The sequence below is a fragment of the Hippocampus comes genome, unplaced genomic scaffold, assembly GCF_001891065.2.
Source record: "Hippocampus comes isolate QL1 unplaced genomic scaffold, H_comes_QL1_v1.1 scaffold347, whole genome shotgun sequence".
Taxonomy (NCBI): domain Eukaryota; kingdom Metazoa; phylum Chordata; class Actinopteri; order Syngnathiformes; family Syngnathidae; genus Hippocampus; species Hippocampus comes.
Genome location: NW_017805872.1, coordinates 337,372 through 356,166, shown reverse-complemented (window position 1 = coordinate 356,166; position 18,795 = coordinate 337,372). Strand labels below are relative to the sequence as shown.

The 18,795-nt window shown below is 43.6% G+C and overlaps 4 protein-coding genes across 6 annotated transcripts; 3 read left to right on the top strand and 1 right to left on the bottom strand.

Moving 5' to 3' along the window:
• Positions 1-1,896: 1,896 nt before the first annotated feature.
• LOC109527060 (uncharacterized) lies at positions 1,897-7,500 on the bottom strand. Its single transcript, XM_019888746.1, has 4 exons — positions 7,407-7,500; positions 2,674-2,761; positions 1,959-2,479; positions 1,897-1,911 (listed from the first exon to the last, which is right to left on the bottom strand). Exons 1-4 carry the CDS (start codon positions 7,425-7,427, stop codon positions 1,897-1,899), a joined length of 645 nt encoding a protein of 214 aa, XP_019744305.1. The 5' UTR covers positions 7,428-7,500.
• A 1,085-nt stretch (positions 7,501-8,585) lies between these two features.
• Positions 8,586-11,737, top strand: LOC109527077 (Sjoegren syndrome nuclear autoantigen 1-like). Of its 2 annotated transcripts, XM_019888767.1 has the most exons (4): positions 8,586-8,894; positions 9,440-9,525; positions 10,845-10,958; positions 11,542-11,737. In XM_019888767.1, the coding sequence occupies exons 1-4, from the start codon at positions 8,843-8,845 to the stop codon at positions 11,632-11,634; spliced, it is 345 nt and encodes a 114-aa protein (XP_019744326.1). In that variant the 5' UTR covers positions 8,586-8,842; the 3' UTR covers positions 11,635-11,737. The 2 variants fall into 2 exon arrangements, with proteins under 2 accessions (XP_019744326.1, XP_019744325.1); XM_019888766.1 differs by lacking the exons at positions 8,586-8,894; positions 9,440-9,525 and adding an exon at positions 9,907-10,213 and having other exon boundaries at positions 10,759-10,958.
• Positions 11,738-11,825: 88 nt separating this feature from the next.
• LOC109527078 (Sjoegren syndrome nuclear autoantigen 1) lies at positions 11,826-17,191 on the top strand. 2 transcript variants are annotated; one of them, XM_019888769.1, is made up of 3 exons: positions 11,826-12,834; positions 13,140-13,339; positions 17,016-17,191. In XM_019888769.1, exons 1-3 carry the CDS (start codon positions 12,783-12,785, stop codon positions 17,106-17,108), a joined length of 345 nt encoding a protein of 114 aa, XP_019744328.1. In that variant the 5' UTR covers positions 11,826-12,782; the 3' UTR covers positions 17,109-17,191. The 2 variants fall into 2 exon arrangements, with proteins under 2 accessions (XP_019744328.1, XP_019744327.1); XM_019888768.1 differs by lacking the exons at positions 11,826-12,834; positions 13,140-13,339 and adding exons at positions 15,651-15,919; positions 16,225-16,424.
• Positions 13,441-14,822, top strand: LOC109527057 (Sjoegren syndrome nuclear autoantigen 1-like; the record flags this gene model as incomplete). The annotated part of the gene is made up of 3 exons (XM_019888743.1): positions 13,441-13,492; positions 14,038-14,237; positions 14,627-14,822. Coding segments are annotated over 3 exons (345 nt in total), but the record flags the coding sequence as incomplete, so codon positions are not given.
• Positions 17,192-18,795: the final 1,604 nt, after the last annotated feature.

Here is an 18,795-nt window from a genome sequence, read left to right as displayed (position 1 = left end):
TCGTTACGAGCCTTTCTCATATGGAATGAAATGTTTTCACCTGAAGAGCTGCCTTTTAACTAAACAATTTCAGTCAAACCAGCTGTTCCCCATAAAGCTATGCTGTCTGAGGCAGCAAAAACCAAGATTGCTCTTGAATGTTTTCTGCTCTTAAATCGACAGAAGCCCAATCAAAGGACCTACAGCCGAGAGAACGGAATGCTGCCTTTCATGGCTCATCCAGTGGATGTATGCGCACCAAAGACTCAGATAGGACAATCATCAGAAAGGTAGGCATTCTGTCAACAACCACAAAACAGCTCTCGAAGACTCCGCGTTCCATTTACAGAGCCGTACTCCAATGAGTCTCTGAGCCAAGGGTGAACAAGCTCCATGTCAGACAGCGGCAAGGTCAGGCCCATGAGTCAGACTTAACGTGGCTCCCAGAGAACATCTCGACCTGGGGGGGGCAATTCTCACAGGTCAGTGGTCAGAAAGAACTTGGTCTGAATGTGTGCGCCAAGGAAAAATAAGCCTTGGGTTCATTCTTCCCATGGACTGGGGAGAACCAGTTATGAAAGACTTTGTGCTCTTTCCTCCCCCCTAGTGGTGGACAGTTGAACATTTGCCATATCAGGAGCGAGAGGGAGGGGGAAGGGAGGCAGAGAGGCCTGTCTGCAGATCTCCGCCATTTCGCGACTGGATTGTTTACCGCCACAATGCTGCCATCGCCGCGGTTTTCCACTCGATGGGGAACGTAGGGGCCCGGATGCCAATGCTCGCCTTTAGGGAGGCTACTTAATGAACTTGCAAATGCCAGTCAAAGATCAAAAGTACATTTTTTTTAGGATGTCGTCAAAAAGGGTGAGGTCTCTGAATTCCACATCAGAATTCAGGTTTCAAAAATTAAGACTTTCCAACAATGGAGCCTTTACATACACACCACGGGGGTAAGATTTGCTCTGATCAAGAGATGACTCATTACCTGTCCTTAAATGTAATCGATTGCTCAGTGAGTTCACGTTCTCTCTTAACACATGAGGTCAGAAGTCACAACTACCTTAACAGCTACAAAGCCAGTGGCAACATGTCACCATCACTCCTAAGATGAAACAACGATGTGGGGGAAGGAACCTTGCATTGTATTCAGCAAAAGAAAACAAAAGCTGTGTTCCTGACCGTCCCAAACAGTAGTGGCATTTTCAACTCTGAACCATACAGTTGTTTGATCACAATAGGATGAGATTATTTGAAATGGCAGGTCCCATCAAATCTAAAGTGCGCATGTTTGAAAGGCTGATGATGAATCATCTCCCTGCTCCGGGATGGTCAATGAGATTCCTTCACTGAAGATACCTATCAATCCCTGGGACTCGGGGAGACAAAAAAGACAAAGAGGGTACGGATATGATGTCACGTTTTCAACCCGGTGCATGCGCTGAGCCAAGGGCTGGGGGGAGCTTTGAAGCAAGCCACAAGCTGCTCTTCTCCCAAAACGGGATTCCCAACAGTGCAGGCTCCTATCTGCCTGTGAAACAGTTGCCTTACTGCCAACACGATGACTGCTCCTCGAGACTCAAGAATGAAGTCGCATCACATATTTCATGAAAGAGGAATCAAAAGCAGCAGCAGCAGCAGTATTTCTTAAAAAGCAACACTTTGCAGAGACCACCGCAACACAAAAGCACAGCGGCAGTGGATTCTGGTATGAAACGTAGGACAGTGCATGGCTCCCAGAAAGAATGACGCAAGGCAATGAATCTGCTCAGTCTATTCCGAAGCAACCAAGCACAAAGAACAGAGTTGGAGTGAATGCACGGTTTTTCCCAGTTGTAGCAAATTTTAGGGGCTATTTTTAAAAAATGTGATTTTTTTTTTTTTTTTTTTTTTAAATAGGGGGGAATGATGATAAAGGGCTCAGACTACTAAAAACTAAGAATGTGAAGGAAAAAGAAAACCCCAACATTGGAATCATTTACCTTTTGTTCCAGAGTGACAGCAGGCCTCGACATGGTTTTGCGAGCTCTGTGTATCATGATGGTTGTTGAAGCTGTGGTAGTGGCGGCTGTGCCATTTTTAGAGTCTATTGTCTCCAGCTCTGTTGTAGTTCCTGTAATAGGGTCGGTCCTTAGTGCACCTAAAGTCTGAGGGGACCCGGAGGCTGAGGAAGGGGGAGATTTGGTCAAGTGTACCCCTGTGGGGGTGTTTGAAGGTGGCCGGTTAGTCCTGTGGGGGGAATTTGTCATATCAGGCGTGGCTTCCGAGCTGTCCTCCTGTTGCGGCTTAATGAGAATAAATCCATTGCTCCCAGTAACAGAACCGTGTGGCGTCTCCATGTCCGACGTCCCATTTTCATTTACCAATGCTAACTCCATGCCGTGGCCTGTTGTCGAAACGCACGTCGGGCTGTTGTGCCTTGCGTCGTCACATTCGGTGCCATTAAGCATTGGTTCTGCGACGGGAGAGGAGGCCAGCCTGTCCGCTTCTGCTTTGCATTTTTCTACGGGTCACAACCAAAAGTGTATCATTAGATTGGAAAAAGAAACATGTTCAGCATTGATCATTTTGTTTAAAAAAAAAAAGTCCTTTCAACTGGCTCATTTTCCTCCATGCAAAATACTTTATAACAGCCTGGGGTTGGCTATTAATATAGTTTAGTTGTATTTGTATGTCATGAATAAATACCAATGATACCTGCGCCTCCATTGTTTGCCAGGTCCAGTCCCTCCTTATTAGATGGTTCTTCACCTTTGTAAACGTTGCCTTTGGCAAGACCAGTGGGCTAATGGAAGAAGAGAATTATCAGAGTAGCCTTCTAAATGTGTGTGGATTCAAAAAATACATTTCACTGTATACGTGAATTATCATGAATACCGGCCACTGTCGAAAAGGGGTGATTGCTGCAAAAAAGCAGCAGAGAAAAAAATGGCACGGGGTCCATATTGATGTTATCAAATGTGACATTCTATGCTTTGCTTCATCGTTACGAGCCTTTCTCATATGGAATGAAATGTTTTCACCTGAAGAGCTGCCTTTTAACTAAACAATTTCAGTCAAACCAGCTGTTCCCCATAAAGCTATGCTGTCTGAGGCAGCAAAAACCAAGATTGCTCTTGAATGTTTTCTGCTCTTAAATCGACAGAAGCCCAATCAAAGGACCTACAGCCGAGAGAACGGAATGCTGCCTTTCATGGCTCATCCAGTGGATGTATGCGCACCAAAGACTCAGATAGGACAATCATCAGAAAGGTAGGCATTCTGTCAACAACCACAAAACAGCTCTCGAAGACTCCGCGTTCCATTTACAGAGCCGTACTCCAATGAGTCTCTGAGCCAAGGGTGAACAAGCTCCATGTCAGACAGCGGCAAGGTCAGGCCCATGAGTCAGACTTAACGTGGCTCCCAGAGAACATCTCGACCTGGGGGGGGCAATTCTCACAGGTCAGTGGTCAGAAAGAACTTGGTCTGAATGTGTGCGCCAAGGAAAAATAAGCCTTGGGTTCATTCTTCCCATGGACTGGGGAGAACCAGTTATGAAAGACTTTGTGCTCTTTCCTCCCCCCTAGTGGTGGACAGTTGAACATTTGCCATATCAGGAGCGAGAGGGAGGGGGAAGGGAGGCAGAGAGGCCTGTCTGCAGATCTCCGCCATTTCGCGACTGGATTGTTTACCGCCACAATGCTGCCATCGCCGCGGTTTTCCACTCGATGGGGAACGTAGGGGCCCGGATGCCAATGCTCGCCTTTAGGGAGGCTACTTAATGAACTTGCAAATGCCAGTCAAAGATCAAAAGTACATTTTTTTTAGGATGTCGTCAAAAAGGGTGAGGTCTCTGAATTCCACATCAGAATTCAGGTTTCAAAAATTAAGACTTTCCAACAATGGAGCCTTTACATACACACCACGGGGGTAAGATTTGCTCTGATCAAGAGATGACTCATTACCTGTCCTTAAATGTAATCGATTGCTCAGTGAGTTCACGTTCTCTCTTAACACATGAGGTCAGAAGTCACAACTACCTTAACAGCTACAAAGCCAGTGGCAACATGTCACCATCACTCCTAAGATGAAACAACGATGTGGGGGAAGGAACCTTGCATTGTATTCAGCAAAAGAAAACAAAAGCTGTGTTCCTGACCGTCCCAAACAGTAGTGGCATTTTCAACTCTGAACCATACAGTTGTTTGATCACAATAGGATGAGATTATTTGAAATGGCAGGTCCCATCAAATCTAAAGTGCGCATGTTTGAAAGGCTGATGATGAATCATCTCCCTGCTCCGGGATGGTCAATGAGATTCCTTCACTGAAGATACCTATCAATCCCTGGGACTCGGGGAGACAAAAAAGACAAAGAGGGTACGGATATGATGTCACGTTTTCAACCCGGTGCATGTGCTGAGCCAAGGGCTGGGGGGAGCTTTGAAGCAAGCCACAAGCTGCTCTTCTCCCAAAACGGGATTCCCAACAGTGCAGGCTCCTATCTGCCTGTGAAACAGTTGCCTTACTGCCAACACGATGACTGCTCCTCGAGACTCGAGAATGAAGTCGCATCACATATTTCATGAAAGAGGAATCAAAAGCAGCAGCAGCAGCAGTATTTCTTAAAAAGCAACACTTTGCAGAGACCACCGCAACACAAAAGCACAGCGGCAGTGGATTCTGGTATGAAACGTAGGACAGTGCATGGCTCCCAGAAAGAATGACGCAAGGCAATGAATCTGCTCAGTCTATTCCGAAGCAACCAAGCACAAAGAACAGAATGCAACCTCGCGTGCCTTTTGCGACTCCATGAAGCATCATACCTGCTTTCTTCTCTTGGCCTCCACCGAGAAGAGGGAGCCAGGAAGAGAAGGGAGAGCACGGTTGACTGAGAGCGAGAGAGCATGCGCAAGCGGCCCCCCCCCCATACACATTCACCTCGGCATCCATGTGGCATGGTGGCTCCCTCTGTTGGTCCTCGTCTTCATACGTCCCCACAGAGAATACGCACTTGAATTCCCAACATTTCTTTGAGACCGCAAGAACCCATTGACTTCTGTCTTCGGATGAGTCACCTTAACTCACTGACGTGTATCAAAGAATCAACGGAGTCAGTCACCGTGTTTCTTCCTATCGTGAATCTGTTATGGCTACATCCAACATCATCTACGGATTTCTAGCGGGATATATCTCGTCTTGAGACACCATGGCAGCAAACACAGACGTACTTGCTCCTTCCTGGCCTGCAGGAAGTGCAATTGCTTACGGTACCTGTTCCGCACAGGATTCTGGTCTTTGAAAAAGCTATCCTGGCAGAATGCAAAGAGTATGGCTGTCTCAAGAACGAACGGAAAAAAAACCTAGGTTAAGCACCTCTTTTGTGATCCTAAACCTGTTCATCCAAAACGCAAATTGAACATGGATAGATGGCTGTATAATTTGGGGCCAGCCCAGTCAATGACGTGACGTCACATTCATTCCTACCGTGATGCCTTCCAGTAAAATTAACCAAGGGTATTGCAAATGCGCAGTTTTCGCGAATACAAGACTAGACAGATGGGAACACCAGATATTCATCAAAAGTTACAATAATGCTCTGTTTCCTCATCAATACCTCGAAATGGGCCGCCAGAGGCACCTTTTATCGGTTCAGAAGTGCTGACCCATATTCACAACCTCAATCCTAATATTTTCTCCATGAAATCAAATCATATTAATGTATTTGGTTCATAGCTTTTCTCTTGGTTGCACTGATTTCCAGAACATGAATGTGGATTTTATGTCAATCTGCACAGGGACTTCAGAATCAGTCGTGCTGGCCTATGCAATTTAAAACTGTGTGAGCATAGAGACTGTTTCTTTAACCAATCAAATTTCCCCCTCAGGGCCAACTGGCTCATGATAATGTCAGCATTTTTTTCGTCCTTTGATGAGCTGGTCAGAGCAAGTCAAGTTCGACTAGCAAACAATGTCTGGAGCATTCTGCGCACATTTAATAATCAGCATCTACAGTGTGATGTCTATTTATACTTTGGTTGTTCGATAAATATTGATTTTGAACGGCTCCGGGTGACGTGCGTGGCACAGTTGCGTGTTACTTTACTGTGCTTTTGTAAACTATTGACGGTTTCTGTAATTGTGAGGCGATAGTGGTGGTATCAGCTCGAGTACATTCTCACTGAAGGCACAGGTACCAAATGCACAGCCCGATGACGATTCAGTGAAAATAAAACAACACAAATACAAACAAAATGAAGTCTTTTGTATCATGCATGAGGTTTATAGAAAGCCAACAACTATCAATGTGTTCCAGAAGACCAAACCATGACCATCAACAGATGAAGCCTTCACCCTCCACCTTTCAAGTCAGTCGATGCAATCACAACGCATAATGAGCGACCCCCGCCCCCCCCACCCCCTCGCACCTCAAAAGGCAAAAAAATATATAAAAATACACGAACGCTTATGTGGATGACTACATTCCGTGACATCTATCTTTTGTCACGGTAGAATGACTGTATTTTGCTTTCTGTTTTGAGTTAAGTTAGCCCGGAGTGTTTAGCGAAGACAGAAAGCCACGACAATAACACGCCAAACAAAATATGTATTACACAGGAAGTATACTAAGGTACCTACAAAAAGAAGAAATAAAGTGATGCTTGTTTAATACGCGAGGAAGGACGAGGCTTATGAGACAGTGCCATGTGTTTACAGTGGAAGCTGCTCATCCTTCAATGTTGATGTAGCTAGCATAGTGGACCAACAGAGCCAAACGTTGTAGTGTATTCCTTCGGAAGCTGCTCATCCTTCAATGTTGATGTAGCTAGCAGAGTGCTGTATATGAGCCATAGACCAACAGAGCCAAACATTGTAGTGTATTCCTTCCACTATTAAAACGGACTTTCACTTAATTTTCATTTGAATGAGGCACTAACCAAGCGTCTTCAAAAACATCGCGTTGCTCGTATTTATGCACAGTCTGCTAACTAGCAAAAAGCTAAACGGCACTATGCAATTAGCCACCACTTCGCCGGTAAAATTCAACACCGCCAAATCGTGAACGGCGTTAATTTCAAAGGGCCAGAATGAATCCCGCTGTGGTTTATTTTGAAGGCTTAACGCAGACAGGGGTAAGATATTGCCTTGGACATGGACCATGTATGAGCAAGACGGTGAGCTTAGCACAAAACGCGCCCGGACACACCATTCAGGTTCCGGGGCGCGGGCGCAGCATCTTCCTACACGTTCAGCAGCCCTCCGGTAAGCACAAAAGCAAGAGAGCACAGGCTGGCAGCGGGAAATGGACACAAACAGACGCCTACATTAAGACAATTCTCCCGCTTTGCCACGTAGCCACTGCAAACGGTGGAGTCATACATTCTTGGCAAGTGGGAACGAAGCGAAAAGTGAAGCAATCTTGCAGTTAGATAAGATTCACTCACTCACCTCGGTCTCTGCCGAAGCCATGGTGCCTGGACCTAAGCTCCGCCCACGTGCGATGACGTCCCTTAAATAGATTTCCCCCCTCCAAATGATGTGATATCACACCTGAGTCGGTCTTGTCTGTCTATCGCGATATCACACCTTAGTTGGCGACCAGTTCAGGGTGTAGTCTGCTGTGAGAGGCATATCGGGGGTGGTTTCAGGACAACTGTGGGTGGGCCCAGCCAGAGAAATGGCTGTGCATTGATGCTCACCATTCCTCTCCAAAGAGGAATGGGCAAAACTGCACAAAGAGAGGTGTGCTAAACTTGTGGCATTGTATTAAAATCGATTGGAGGCTGTAATTACTGCCGAAGATGCACTCAAGATTTAACAAAAGAAATACCCTTTCAGATCGTCATCTTGGGTGGTGGTGTGTAGAATTTTGAGGGTGAAAATGAATTCATTCCCTTTTCAGATGAGGCTGTAACAACCAAATTTTGAAAAAAGTGAAACGGTATGATTACCTTCCCGATGCACTGTCTCACTCACTCTCACGTTCACGGCTATCGATTTAGTCGAGTTATTCTCAGTGAGGTACTAACTAGAACCACGAGTGGTAAGCGCCCTCCCTCTGGCGGTTAACGAAATAATCACTGCCCAAGTACAATCGAGTACTGTACAGTAGTTATATTCAACTTTTTGGTACAATACATTTGCATTTAAATTATGGTCGTGGTAATGCTGGCTGATGTTGAGTTTTAAATTCACCTAAGAAGTATGGTTTTAGAATGTGGTAGGGAGCGAGACTAGAGTACCCGGAGAACAACAACGCAATGGCGGGTGGATTATGCAAACTCCACGCAGGAAGGCCGTGCCCATGAAATGTAGAACGTGTGACGCAGAGTGGCTGGTTAATTATAGTACAGTACTGTGTGATGAATACAGGATCGAGAGACCCTGTAATACAAGAACGATCTCGACAAAACACATCAATGTTAAAATCATTGGGGGAGGTGTATTTGTCCCCCCTCCCCCCAAAAAAATAATGTCAAAATCTAAACTTGTTTTTGTTTTGTTATCATTTATCTTATTCAAACGAACTGCTGAGTCCACACTCCACAAGTCAGCAAACCCCAGTAGTTACCATTCCAAGTCAATAGGTGGCGAAAATGTACCAACTTAGTTTTCAACCGCCGTTAAACCACGAAGAAGTAAAAGAGGAAGTGCAGCCACTAAAAAAATAACAATACTGTGCAGTACAAATGCTGGCTGAGCAAAACCTGTTTAATTTATATTTATAAAATCATACATTTGTCTCATTGCTTTCCGACGCACTTTGTGGGAAAAAAAAACTCCGCGCGGAAAATTATAGGTTTGGCGCACCTCAGCCCCGTGTTTTGAGTTTGTAGTTTACAAGTTTGAGAGAACCTTAACAACGGTTGTCAGCTGACTTCAGCATGGCTCAACAAGCTGCTGCTTTGCAGACCTACAACAATGAACTCGTCAAGTGTAAGTGGTTTATTTATCGATGATGATTTTGCTAAAAAAAAAAAAAATAGCAACGGCATCTCTAATATGAGGTTCGCTCTTTTTTAGGAATGAGTCCACATTATTAAAAAGCCCAACGTGTCTAACAAACATGACTAATGTGATCAGTATACTGTACAACTCATGACTCCGTCCCGTGGACATTCTGTAAACTAAACGCGATCACGATACAGCCCAATATTTTCTAAAAGTCTGCAGCAGGCTTTTTCCATCCAAGAGCTGTATACAGAAAACCACCGAAGGGTGCCAGGGCCACTTTGACTTTTTTCATCTTTAATTATTTTTCTGCACTGAAACCAGCCAATACATTACATTTTGGGGTCTTCCAAATTTTACCCTTGGGATTCATTTAAATGCAGTATTGGTGGGAAAAATAAAGGATATCTTATCTTAATCTTATCGTATTTACCCCCTGTAGATGTAAGTTCAAGAAAGAAAATATTACATTCGAGCTTGTTTTGAGGCCGTCCAGATGCAATATTTTTTTCCCCGTTTGTCCATCGCAGGTTTTGATGACCTGTGCTCCAAGCGAGAAGAATTGAGCCTTCAGATCAAGCTGGAGGAGGAAGAAAAGGAACGACTTCAGCATGACATCCGCAACTCAATGGCGGGTGGATTATGCAAACTCCACGCAGGAAGGCCGTGCCCATGAAATGTAGAACGTGTGACGCAGAGTGGCTGGTTAATTATAGTACAGTACTGTGTGATGAATACAGGATCGAGAGACCCTGTAATACAAGAACGATCTCGACAAAACACATCAATGTTAAAATCATTGGGGGAGGTGTATTTGTCCCCCCTCCCCCCAAAAAAATAATGTCAAAATCTAAACTTGTTTTTGTTTTGTTATCATTTATCTTATTCAAACGAACTGCTGAGTCCACACTCCACAAGTCAGCAAACCCCAGTAGTTACCATTCCAAGTCAATAGGTGGCGAAAATGTACCAACTTAGTTTTCAACCGCCGTTAAACCACGAAGAAGTAAAAGAGGAAGTGCAGCCACTAAAAAAATAACAATACTGTGCAGTACAAATGCTGGCTGAGCAAAACCTGTTTAATTTATATTTATAAAATCATACATTTGTCTCATTGCTTTCCGACGCACTTTGTGGGAAAAAAAAACTCCGCGCGGAAAATTATAGGTTTGGCGCACCTCAGCCCCGTGTTTTGAGTTTGTAGTTTACAAGTTTGAGAGAACCTTAACAACGGTTGTCAGCTGACTTCAGCATGGCTCAACAAGCTGCTGCTTTGCAGACCTACAACAATGAACTCGTCAAGTGTAAGTGGTTTATTTATCGATGATGATTTTGCTAAAAAAAAAAAAAATAGCAACGGCATCTCTAATATGAGGTTCGCTCTTTTTTAGGAATGAGTCCACATTATTAAAAAGCCCAACGTGTCTAACAAACATGACTAATGTGATCAGTATACTGTACAACTCATGACTCCGTCCCGTGGACATTCTGTAAACTAAACGCGATCACGATACAGCCCAATATTTTCTAAAAGTCTGCAGCAGGCTTTTTCCATCCAAGAGCTGTATACAGAAAACCACCGAAGGGTGCCAGGGCCACTTTGACTTTTTTCATCTTTAATTATTTTTCTGCACTGAAACCAGCCAATACATTACATTTTGGGGTCTTCCAAATTTTACCCTTGGGATTCATTTAAATGCAGTATTGGTGGGAAAAATAAAGGATATCTTATCTTAATCTTATCGTATTTACCCCCTGTAGATGTAAGTTCAAGAAAGAAAATATTACATTCGAGCTTGTTTTGAGGCCGTCCAGATGCAATATTTTTTTCCCCGTTTGTCCATCGCAGGTTTTGATGACCTGTGCTCCAAGCGAGAAGAATTGAGCCTTCAGATCAAGCTGGAGGAGGAAGAAAAGGAACGACTTCAGCATGACATCCGAAGCCTCTCGGAGAAGCTGAGCAGAGTTAATGAAAGCCTGGCACAAAAAATGGCCGCACACAACACCATCGACCGCACCATCGCAGAGACTGAGGCTGCATACACCAAGGTGTTTGTCCTAATTCACGTGCCTGTCTTGAAGTTTATCTCTTGACTGTTCTTTCACACTTTGCGTTTTTTTTACTATTGAATATTTACTGTTTCCAAGTTGGAAGGAATTGTACTCACCAGAGACTCTGGTTAAAACGTGTACATTTTAAGACCCGAATTCAAGACTGTTGGCTTAAAAAAAAAACGGTAATAACTGACCCAGGTGTTGAAAAAGTTTTATATGGAAAATATTTGCGCAAGGCCTACTCTGTTGATGCTGACCTTTTCAACTGGCCTCACTATCAAGCCAACGGCGCTCTTATTAAAGAAAAACAACGCACTTCGCTGTGCAAACGCCGTCTTTGATCTGCTGATTGTTTCATGTAATTAAAAAAAAAACGGTAATAACTGACCCAGGTGTTGAAAAAGTTTTATATGGAAAATATTTGCGCAAGGCCTACTCTGTTGATGCTGACCTTTTCAACTGGCCTCACTATCAAGCCAACGGCGCTCTTATTAAAGAAAAACAACGCACTTCGCTGTGCAAACGCCGTCTTTGATCTGCTGATTGTTTCATGTAATTTCCTGCTCTCCTCATACAGATCTTGGAGAGTTCACAGTCCTTACTGAGTGTCCTGAAGCAGCAAGCGGGAAACTTCAGTAAAACCTCAGAGCCCCGGAGGAAAGAGCACTGAATTTGTAGAGGAAGTGCTTCGAGAAAGACTGCACAAGGAACTGTTTCAAGAATTTGGATTTGATTTTAAGTTTTTGCACTAATAAATGTTAAATACTGTCCTCTACAGTGTCAAAGTTGACTCAATTGCTAAAACGCACTGATGTTCCTTCTCTAAATTATTTGTTTTAAATCATCTTCCCAAATCTTTTTTCTGTTCCCATGCCAGATCCTAAAAAAATTGGTAAATATATTTCTTATTTCATTCCGTTTTTTCCTTGTTCTTAAGAACATTGACTCAAACGCTAAAATGCATGCGCTTTGCTACAATTCCCCTTTTAAAAAAATATATTTTAACTTCTGACTTCAGAAATAGTTTCCAGTCAGGAAAAACGTGATTGTGATATGGCAAAAACACACGTAGCCGGTCTGCCTTGAACAAACAAAGTGCATTGGGAGTTCCGTTGAAATTTCAATCCCATCATTTAATAACATTTAGTTTCGAGTACCATTGGGTTAGGGAGTCAAAGTAACACACAATAGCATTAATCTGAAAAGGGCTCACCCCTAAATAATACTACAAAATACGACAGCCAAACTTCAAGCTCGTCTCGACGAAAAGCATTTCAACCAGTCAGAAGTTTTGAAACACTTCTCATGCGATTGAATAGAAAAATGTCTCCAGATCTTCAACTGGCAGTGTGTCCTTCTGGAGGAATAAAACATCCAATTTTTTTTTGATGACCCCTAACGACTACGTTTCGATATTTTAAAATTGGCCTTTTGGAGTTGGTCCTTTACGTGTAAAAAGTTGAGAGAAACGGCAAATTGCGCAATGACATCATCACGCAACGGCAACGTCATTTAGCAACTTTTAGCAACAAATAGCCCGTTTTCAATGACCCGACCATCACAAACCATTCCGTATGTAGATGTTGTTCAATGAATACCTGCGTGCGGGCAGATTTTTCTTGCGCAGCTCTTTTCCGGGCAGGGATGGATCGTCGCTGATTTCCAAGATGAAACCCCACTCAGTGCACTGGCCTCACTTTGCGTACTCTTTGAAATGTGACATCAAAAAGCGGTGTGATTTACGTCACCGTAACGAAAGAGGATGCAGGACCCGCGTCCCGTTCACACGCGGTTGAAGCGACCTGAGAGAACTCCGCCATGAGCCAACAAGCTGCTGCTTTGCAGAATTACAATAACGAGCTCGTCAATTGTAAGTCCTCCTGCTCTTGATCAGCGCCCCTTGCCGCAGACAGAAGGAATTCATTCAAAATGAACGAATGCCCTTTTTTTCTCTTTTGAAAATAACATGCGTCTTTCCAGATGAGTAAAGGACAGCATCCATCCATCCATTTTCTAATCTTGGCGCTGCAAAAGACTGACAACCATCCTGATCATGTTAATCATGCGCGCTGGAAGAAGGAAACATCTAAAACATGCCAAATAGTGGCCCTCGAGGACCAGAGCTGCCCATCACTGAGTTAGGACATTGATCAACTTTTTTTTTTTGTCCCCCAGGTATCGAGGACCTCTGCTCCAAGCGGGAAGAGTTAAACCGGCAGATCAAGCTGGAGGAAGAGGAGAAGGAACGACTGCAGCATGACATCCGCGTCTTCTCCGGAAAGCTGAGTAAAGTCAATGAAAGCCTGGCACAAAGAATGGCCGCACGCGCCACTTTCGACCGCACCATTGCCGAGACCGAGGCTGCATACACTAAGGTGGGCTATTTTTTCAACGATACTGGTTTTACTCACTCAGTAGCCACTCTTCGGATCAGCACTGTAGAGCATCTCACAAGTGAGTCCACTTATCACATTTTTTGGCTCAACAAGCTGCTGCTTTGCAGACCTACAACAATGAACTCGTCAAGTGTAAGTGGTTTATTTATCGATGATGATTTTGCTAAAAAAAAAAAAAATAGCAACGGCATCTCTAATATGAGGTTCGCTCTTTTTTAGGAATGAGTCCACATTATTAAAAAGCCCAACGTGTCTAACAAACATGACTAATGTGATCAGTATACTGTACAACTCATGACTCCGTCCCGTGGACATTCTGTAAACTAAACGCGATCACGATACAGCCCAATATTTTCTAAAAGTCTGCAGCAGGCTTTTTCCATCCAAGAGCTGTATACAGAAAACCACCGAAGGGTGCCAGGGCCACTTTGACTTTTTTCATCTTTAATTATTTTTCTGCACTGAAACCAGCCAATACATTACATTTTGGGGTCTTCCAAATTTTACCCTTGGGATTCATTTAAATGCAGTATTGGTGGGAAAAATAAAGGATATCTTATCTTAATCTTATCGTATTTACCCCCTGTAGATGTAAGTTCAAGAAAGAAAATATTACATTCGAGCTTGTTTTGAGGCCGTCCAGATGCAATATTTTTTTCCCCGTTTGTCCATCGCAGGTTTTGATGACCTGTGCTCCAAGCGAGAAGAATTGAGCCTTCAGATCAAGCTGGAGGAGGAAGAAAAGGAACGACTTCAGCATGACATCCGAAGCCTCTCGGAGAAGCTGAGCAGAGTTAATGAAAGCCTGGCACAAAAAATGGCCGCACACAACACCATCGACCGCACCATCGCAGAGACTGAGGCTGCATACACCAAGGTGTTTGTCCTAATTCACGTGCCTGTCTTGAAGTTTATCTCTTGACTGTTCTTTCACACTTTGCGTTTTTTTTACTATTGAATATTTACTGTTTCCAAGTTGGAAGGAATTGTACTCACCAGAGACTCTGGTTAAAACGTGTACATTTTAAGACCCGAATTCAAGACTGTTGGCTTAAAAAAAAAACGGTAATAACTGACCCAGGTGTTGAAAAAGTTTTATATGGAAAATATTTGCGCAAGGCCTACTCTGTTGATGCTGACCTTTTCAACTGGCCTCACTATCAAGCCAACGGCGCTCTTATTAAAGAAAAACAACGCACTTCGCTGTGCAAACGCCGTCTTTGATCTGCTGATTGTTTCATGTAATTTCCTGCTCTCCTCATACAGATCTTGGAGAGTTCACAGTCCTTACTGAGTGTCCTGAAGCAGCAAGCGGGAAACTTCAGTAAAACCTCAGAGCCCCGGAGGAAAGAGCACTGAATTTGTAGAGGAAGTGCTTCGAGAAAGACTGCACAAGGAACTGTTTCAAGAATTTGGATTTGATTTTAAGTTTTTGCACTAATAAATGTTAAATACTGTCCTCTACAGTGTCAAAGTTGACTCAATTGCTAAAACGCACTGATGTTCCTTCTCTAAATTATTTGTTTTAAATCATCTTCCCAAATCTTTTTTCTGTTCCCATGCCAGATCCTAAAAAAATTGGTAAATATATTTCTTATTTCATTCCGTTTTTTCCTTGTTCTTAAGAACATTGACTCAAACGCTAAAATGCATGCGCTTTGCTACAATTCCCCTTTTAAAAAAATATATTTTAACTTCTGACTTCAGAAATAGTTTCCAGTCAGGAAAAACGTGATTGTGATATGGCAAAAACACACGTAGCCGGTCTGCCTTGAACAAACAAAGTGCATTGGGAGTTCCGTTGAAATTTCAATCCCATCATTTAATAACATTTAGTTTCGAGTACCATTGGGTTAGGGAGTCAAAGTAACACACAATAGCATTAATCTGAAAAGGGCTCACCCCTAAATAATACTACAAAATACGACAGCCAAACTTCAAGCTCGTCTCGACGAAAAGCATTTCAACCAGTCAGAAGTTTTGAAACACTTCTCATGCGATTGAATAGAAAAATGTCTCCAGATCTTCAACTGGCAGTGTGTCCTTCTGGAGGAATAAAACATCCAATTTTTTTTTGATGACCCCTAACGACTACGTTTCGATATTTTAAAATTGGCCTTTTGGAGTTGGTCCTTTACGTGTAAAAAGTTGAGAGAAACGGCAAATTGCGCAATGACATCATCACGCAACGGCAACGTCATTTAGCAACTTTTAGCAACAAATAGCCCGTTTTCAATGACCCGACCATCACAAACCATTCCGTATGTAGATGTTGTTCAATGAATACCTGCGTGCGGGCAGATTTTTCTTGCGCAGCTCTTTTCCGGGCAGGGATGGATCGTCGCTGATTTCCAAGATGAAACCCCACTCAGTGCACTGGCCTCACTTTGCGTACTCTTTGAAATGTGACATCAAAAAGCGGTGTGATTTACGTCACCGTAACGAAAGAGGATGCAGGACCCGCGTCCCGTTCACACGCGGTTGAAGCGACCTGAGAGAACTCCGCCATGAGCCAACAAGCTGCTGCTTTGCAGAATTACAATAACGAGCTCGTCAATTGTAAGTCCTCCTGCTCTTGATCAGCGCCCCTTGCCGCAGACAGAAGGAATTCATTCAAAATGAACGAATGCCCTTTTTTTCTCTTTTGAAAATAACATGCGTCTTTCCAGATGAGTAAAGGACAGCATCCATCCATCCATTTTCTAATCTTGGCGCTGCAAAAGACTGACAACCATCCTGATCATGTTAATCATGCGCGCTGGAAGAAGGAAACATCTAAAACATGCCAAATAGTGGCCCTCGAGGACCAGAGCTGCCCATCACTGAGTTAGGACATTGATCAACTTTTTTTTTTTGTCCCCCAGGTATCGAGGACCTCTGCTCCAAGCGGGAAGAGTTAAACCGGCAGATCAAGCTGGAGGAAGAGGAGAAGGAACGACTGCAGCATGACATCCGCGTCTTCTCCGGAAAGCTGAGTAAAGTCAATGAAAGCCTGGCACAAAGAATGGCCGCACGCGCCACTTTCGACCGCACCATTGCCGAGACCGAGGCTGCATACACTAAGGTGGGCTATTTTTTCAACGATACTGGTTTTACTCACTCAGTAGCCACTCTTCGGATCAGCACTGTAGAGCATCTCACAAGTGAGTCCACTTATCATTTTTTTTTTTTTGTTTTTTTGCATTTGCGTACTACCATCCATAGTCCGTACGATTTGTCAATAATAAGACCTCATCACTGACAGATGACTAGTCGGGGGTTCAGGGCCCACTGACAAGAGTTTCAAGAAGCGGGACAGTCAACCACGAGGCCATTTTGAAGGACTCTATGGACTGGTCGCTAATTCCAGAAAGTTAACTAACATGCCACTGTTTTTTTTTTTGTTTTTTTGCATTTGCGTACTACCATCCATAGTCCGTACGATTTGTCAATAATAAGACCTCATCACTGACAGATGACTAGTCGGGGGTTCAGGGCCCACTGACAAGAGTTTCAAGAAGCGGGACAGTCAACCACGAGGCCATTTTGAAGGACTCTATGGACTGGTCGCTAATTCCAGAAAGTTAACTAACATGCCACTGCCGCTTTTCTGAAAGGAGATGAATCTGTTTGAGCTACTGTATGTTTACTATGATTTGCCGCTCTTCTCCGACAGATCTTAGAGAGCTCCCAATCTCTGCTGAGCGTCCTGAAGCATGAGGCCGGAAACCTCAGTAAAGCCTCAGAACCTCGCAAGAAAGAACACTAATGCAGGGAAGGGGGATCTTAAACTCATTCACTCCCACAGACGTTTTTAAACGTCTTTTCAGACTTGGTCTAGAATTGGCTGGTACTGAATGAGTAAAAAGACTGGACTGGGGAAAAAAAATGGTCACATTTGACGACATGTATTTTTAAAGGTAACAGAACAGGCACGTTGCAATTGTTTCTTTTGTTGCTTATTTCTATTAAACGGATTGGACTTAAAAAGTTCAATCCAACTGAAATGTGACTGCAGACTTTGTGGTGGGAATAGCGCACTTTGAGAATTAAGAGGTTCTCTTTTGGTGTGATGTGGTCACCCTGACACCGATCAAAAAGTGCACGCTTGGCAAATGATCTTCCCACACAGTGTTTACATTTGTTCCAGTTTTATATTTATTTAACGTACATCTGTACAGGTATGACATCACTGAGTTTTATTTTTTCTCAAATCATCAACAATAATTTTACACACCGGAGGCAATGCAGATTTAAAAAAAAAAGGAAAACCGTGGACAAAATGGAGTGTTTTACCACCAACTGCTCATTTTGCAAGAAGGGAGTGAAAAAGCAACATTGCTGGTTTTGTGTACGCCTCACAAGTCGGATGTTTTGGCTGTCTCAGTAATCGCCGTTTTTGGAACGTTCTTGCTGGTGTTTCAAGCGCAGGTGTCAAAACTGCTGGCAACGTGACCGCTTTGGTCGTTTTGCTCAGAGACCACAAGAAACAAGTCCACCAAAAATTCAATGCGTCTTTGTTGGAAGGCGGCGCTGAGGACGGGCCGGTCCGCCTTAATGACACAATACGCGTCCTCACATTTGGGAAACGTTTATTTCCCAACACATTCTGACTCATAAGAGCACATTTGTTTGTTTTTTTTTTTACACTTTGAATGTTGAGTGCGTCGAGGTGTATACAAAACACCTGACTGGGATTTGACAATTTCATTTTGGCAATGCTCAAGCTGACACTGGACAATATTTACTTTTGCGAAAGACAATCCTGTCGAATAGCCTCGCCGGATATTAGAAAATCCGTTCGCTTGGAATGAAGATTAAAAATACATTCGGGTACGAGAAGACTCATGGTTGGTAAACCGTCACGGGTGAAGTACAGTGGAACCTCCAAAACCCAATGTCACTCAAGTTGACCGTTTGGAGTTGCACCATCACCGCACGCCAGAAGACGGGAATAGCAAGAAAATACTGTACCAGGGACGCAATGAGTTAAAGAGCACAACATTTATTGGCGCAATGCAGCTACCATCAATGGCGATGCTCGACCATGCAAAGACCTTGTTCCCTTGATTACGCGCCTGTCAAGCCTTTTCCGAAGGGTCTTTGTTTGGACCGGATTTCATCTTTCTACTGTACAGACTGATTTTTATACTTCTATGGATGAGCGCTGCTCAAATGTCAATGACAACATCGCCTGTAAAGTGAATTCACTTTCAAAGTAAACCTTTTTTTTTTTGAAGACTATTTGACTTTGGAGCTTCCACCGTGGAAGATTGGTATTTTTCCAGACTATAAATTCCAGGACCGAACACAGCCGTGGCGTCAGCACAGAGGCCGACAATCTTCAGATTTAAGAGGCAAGGCTGCGGCGAGTGTACAAAAGTGGACATTGCATCCACCGGCAGTGCATTCGGCGTTGACGCTTTCAGGACATTTTGCATTTTGACAACCCCTCC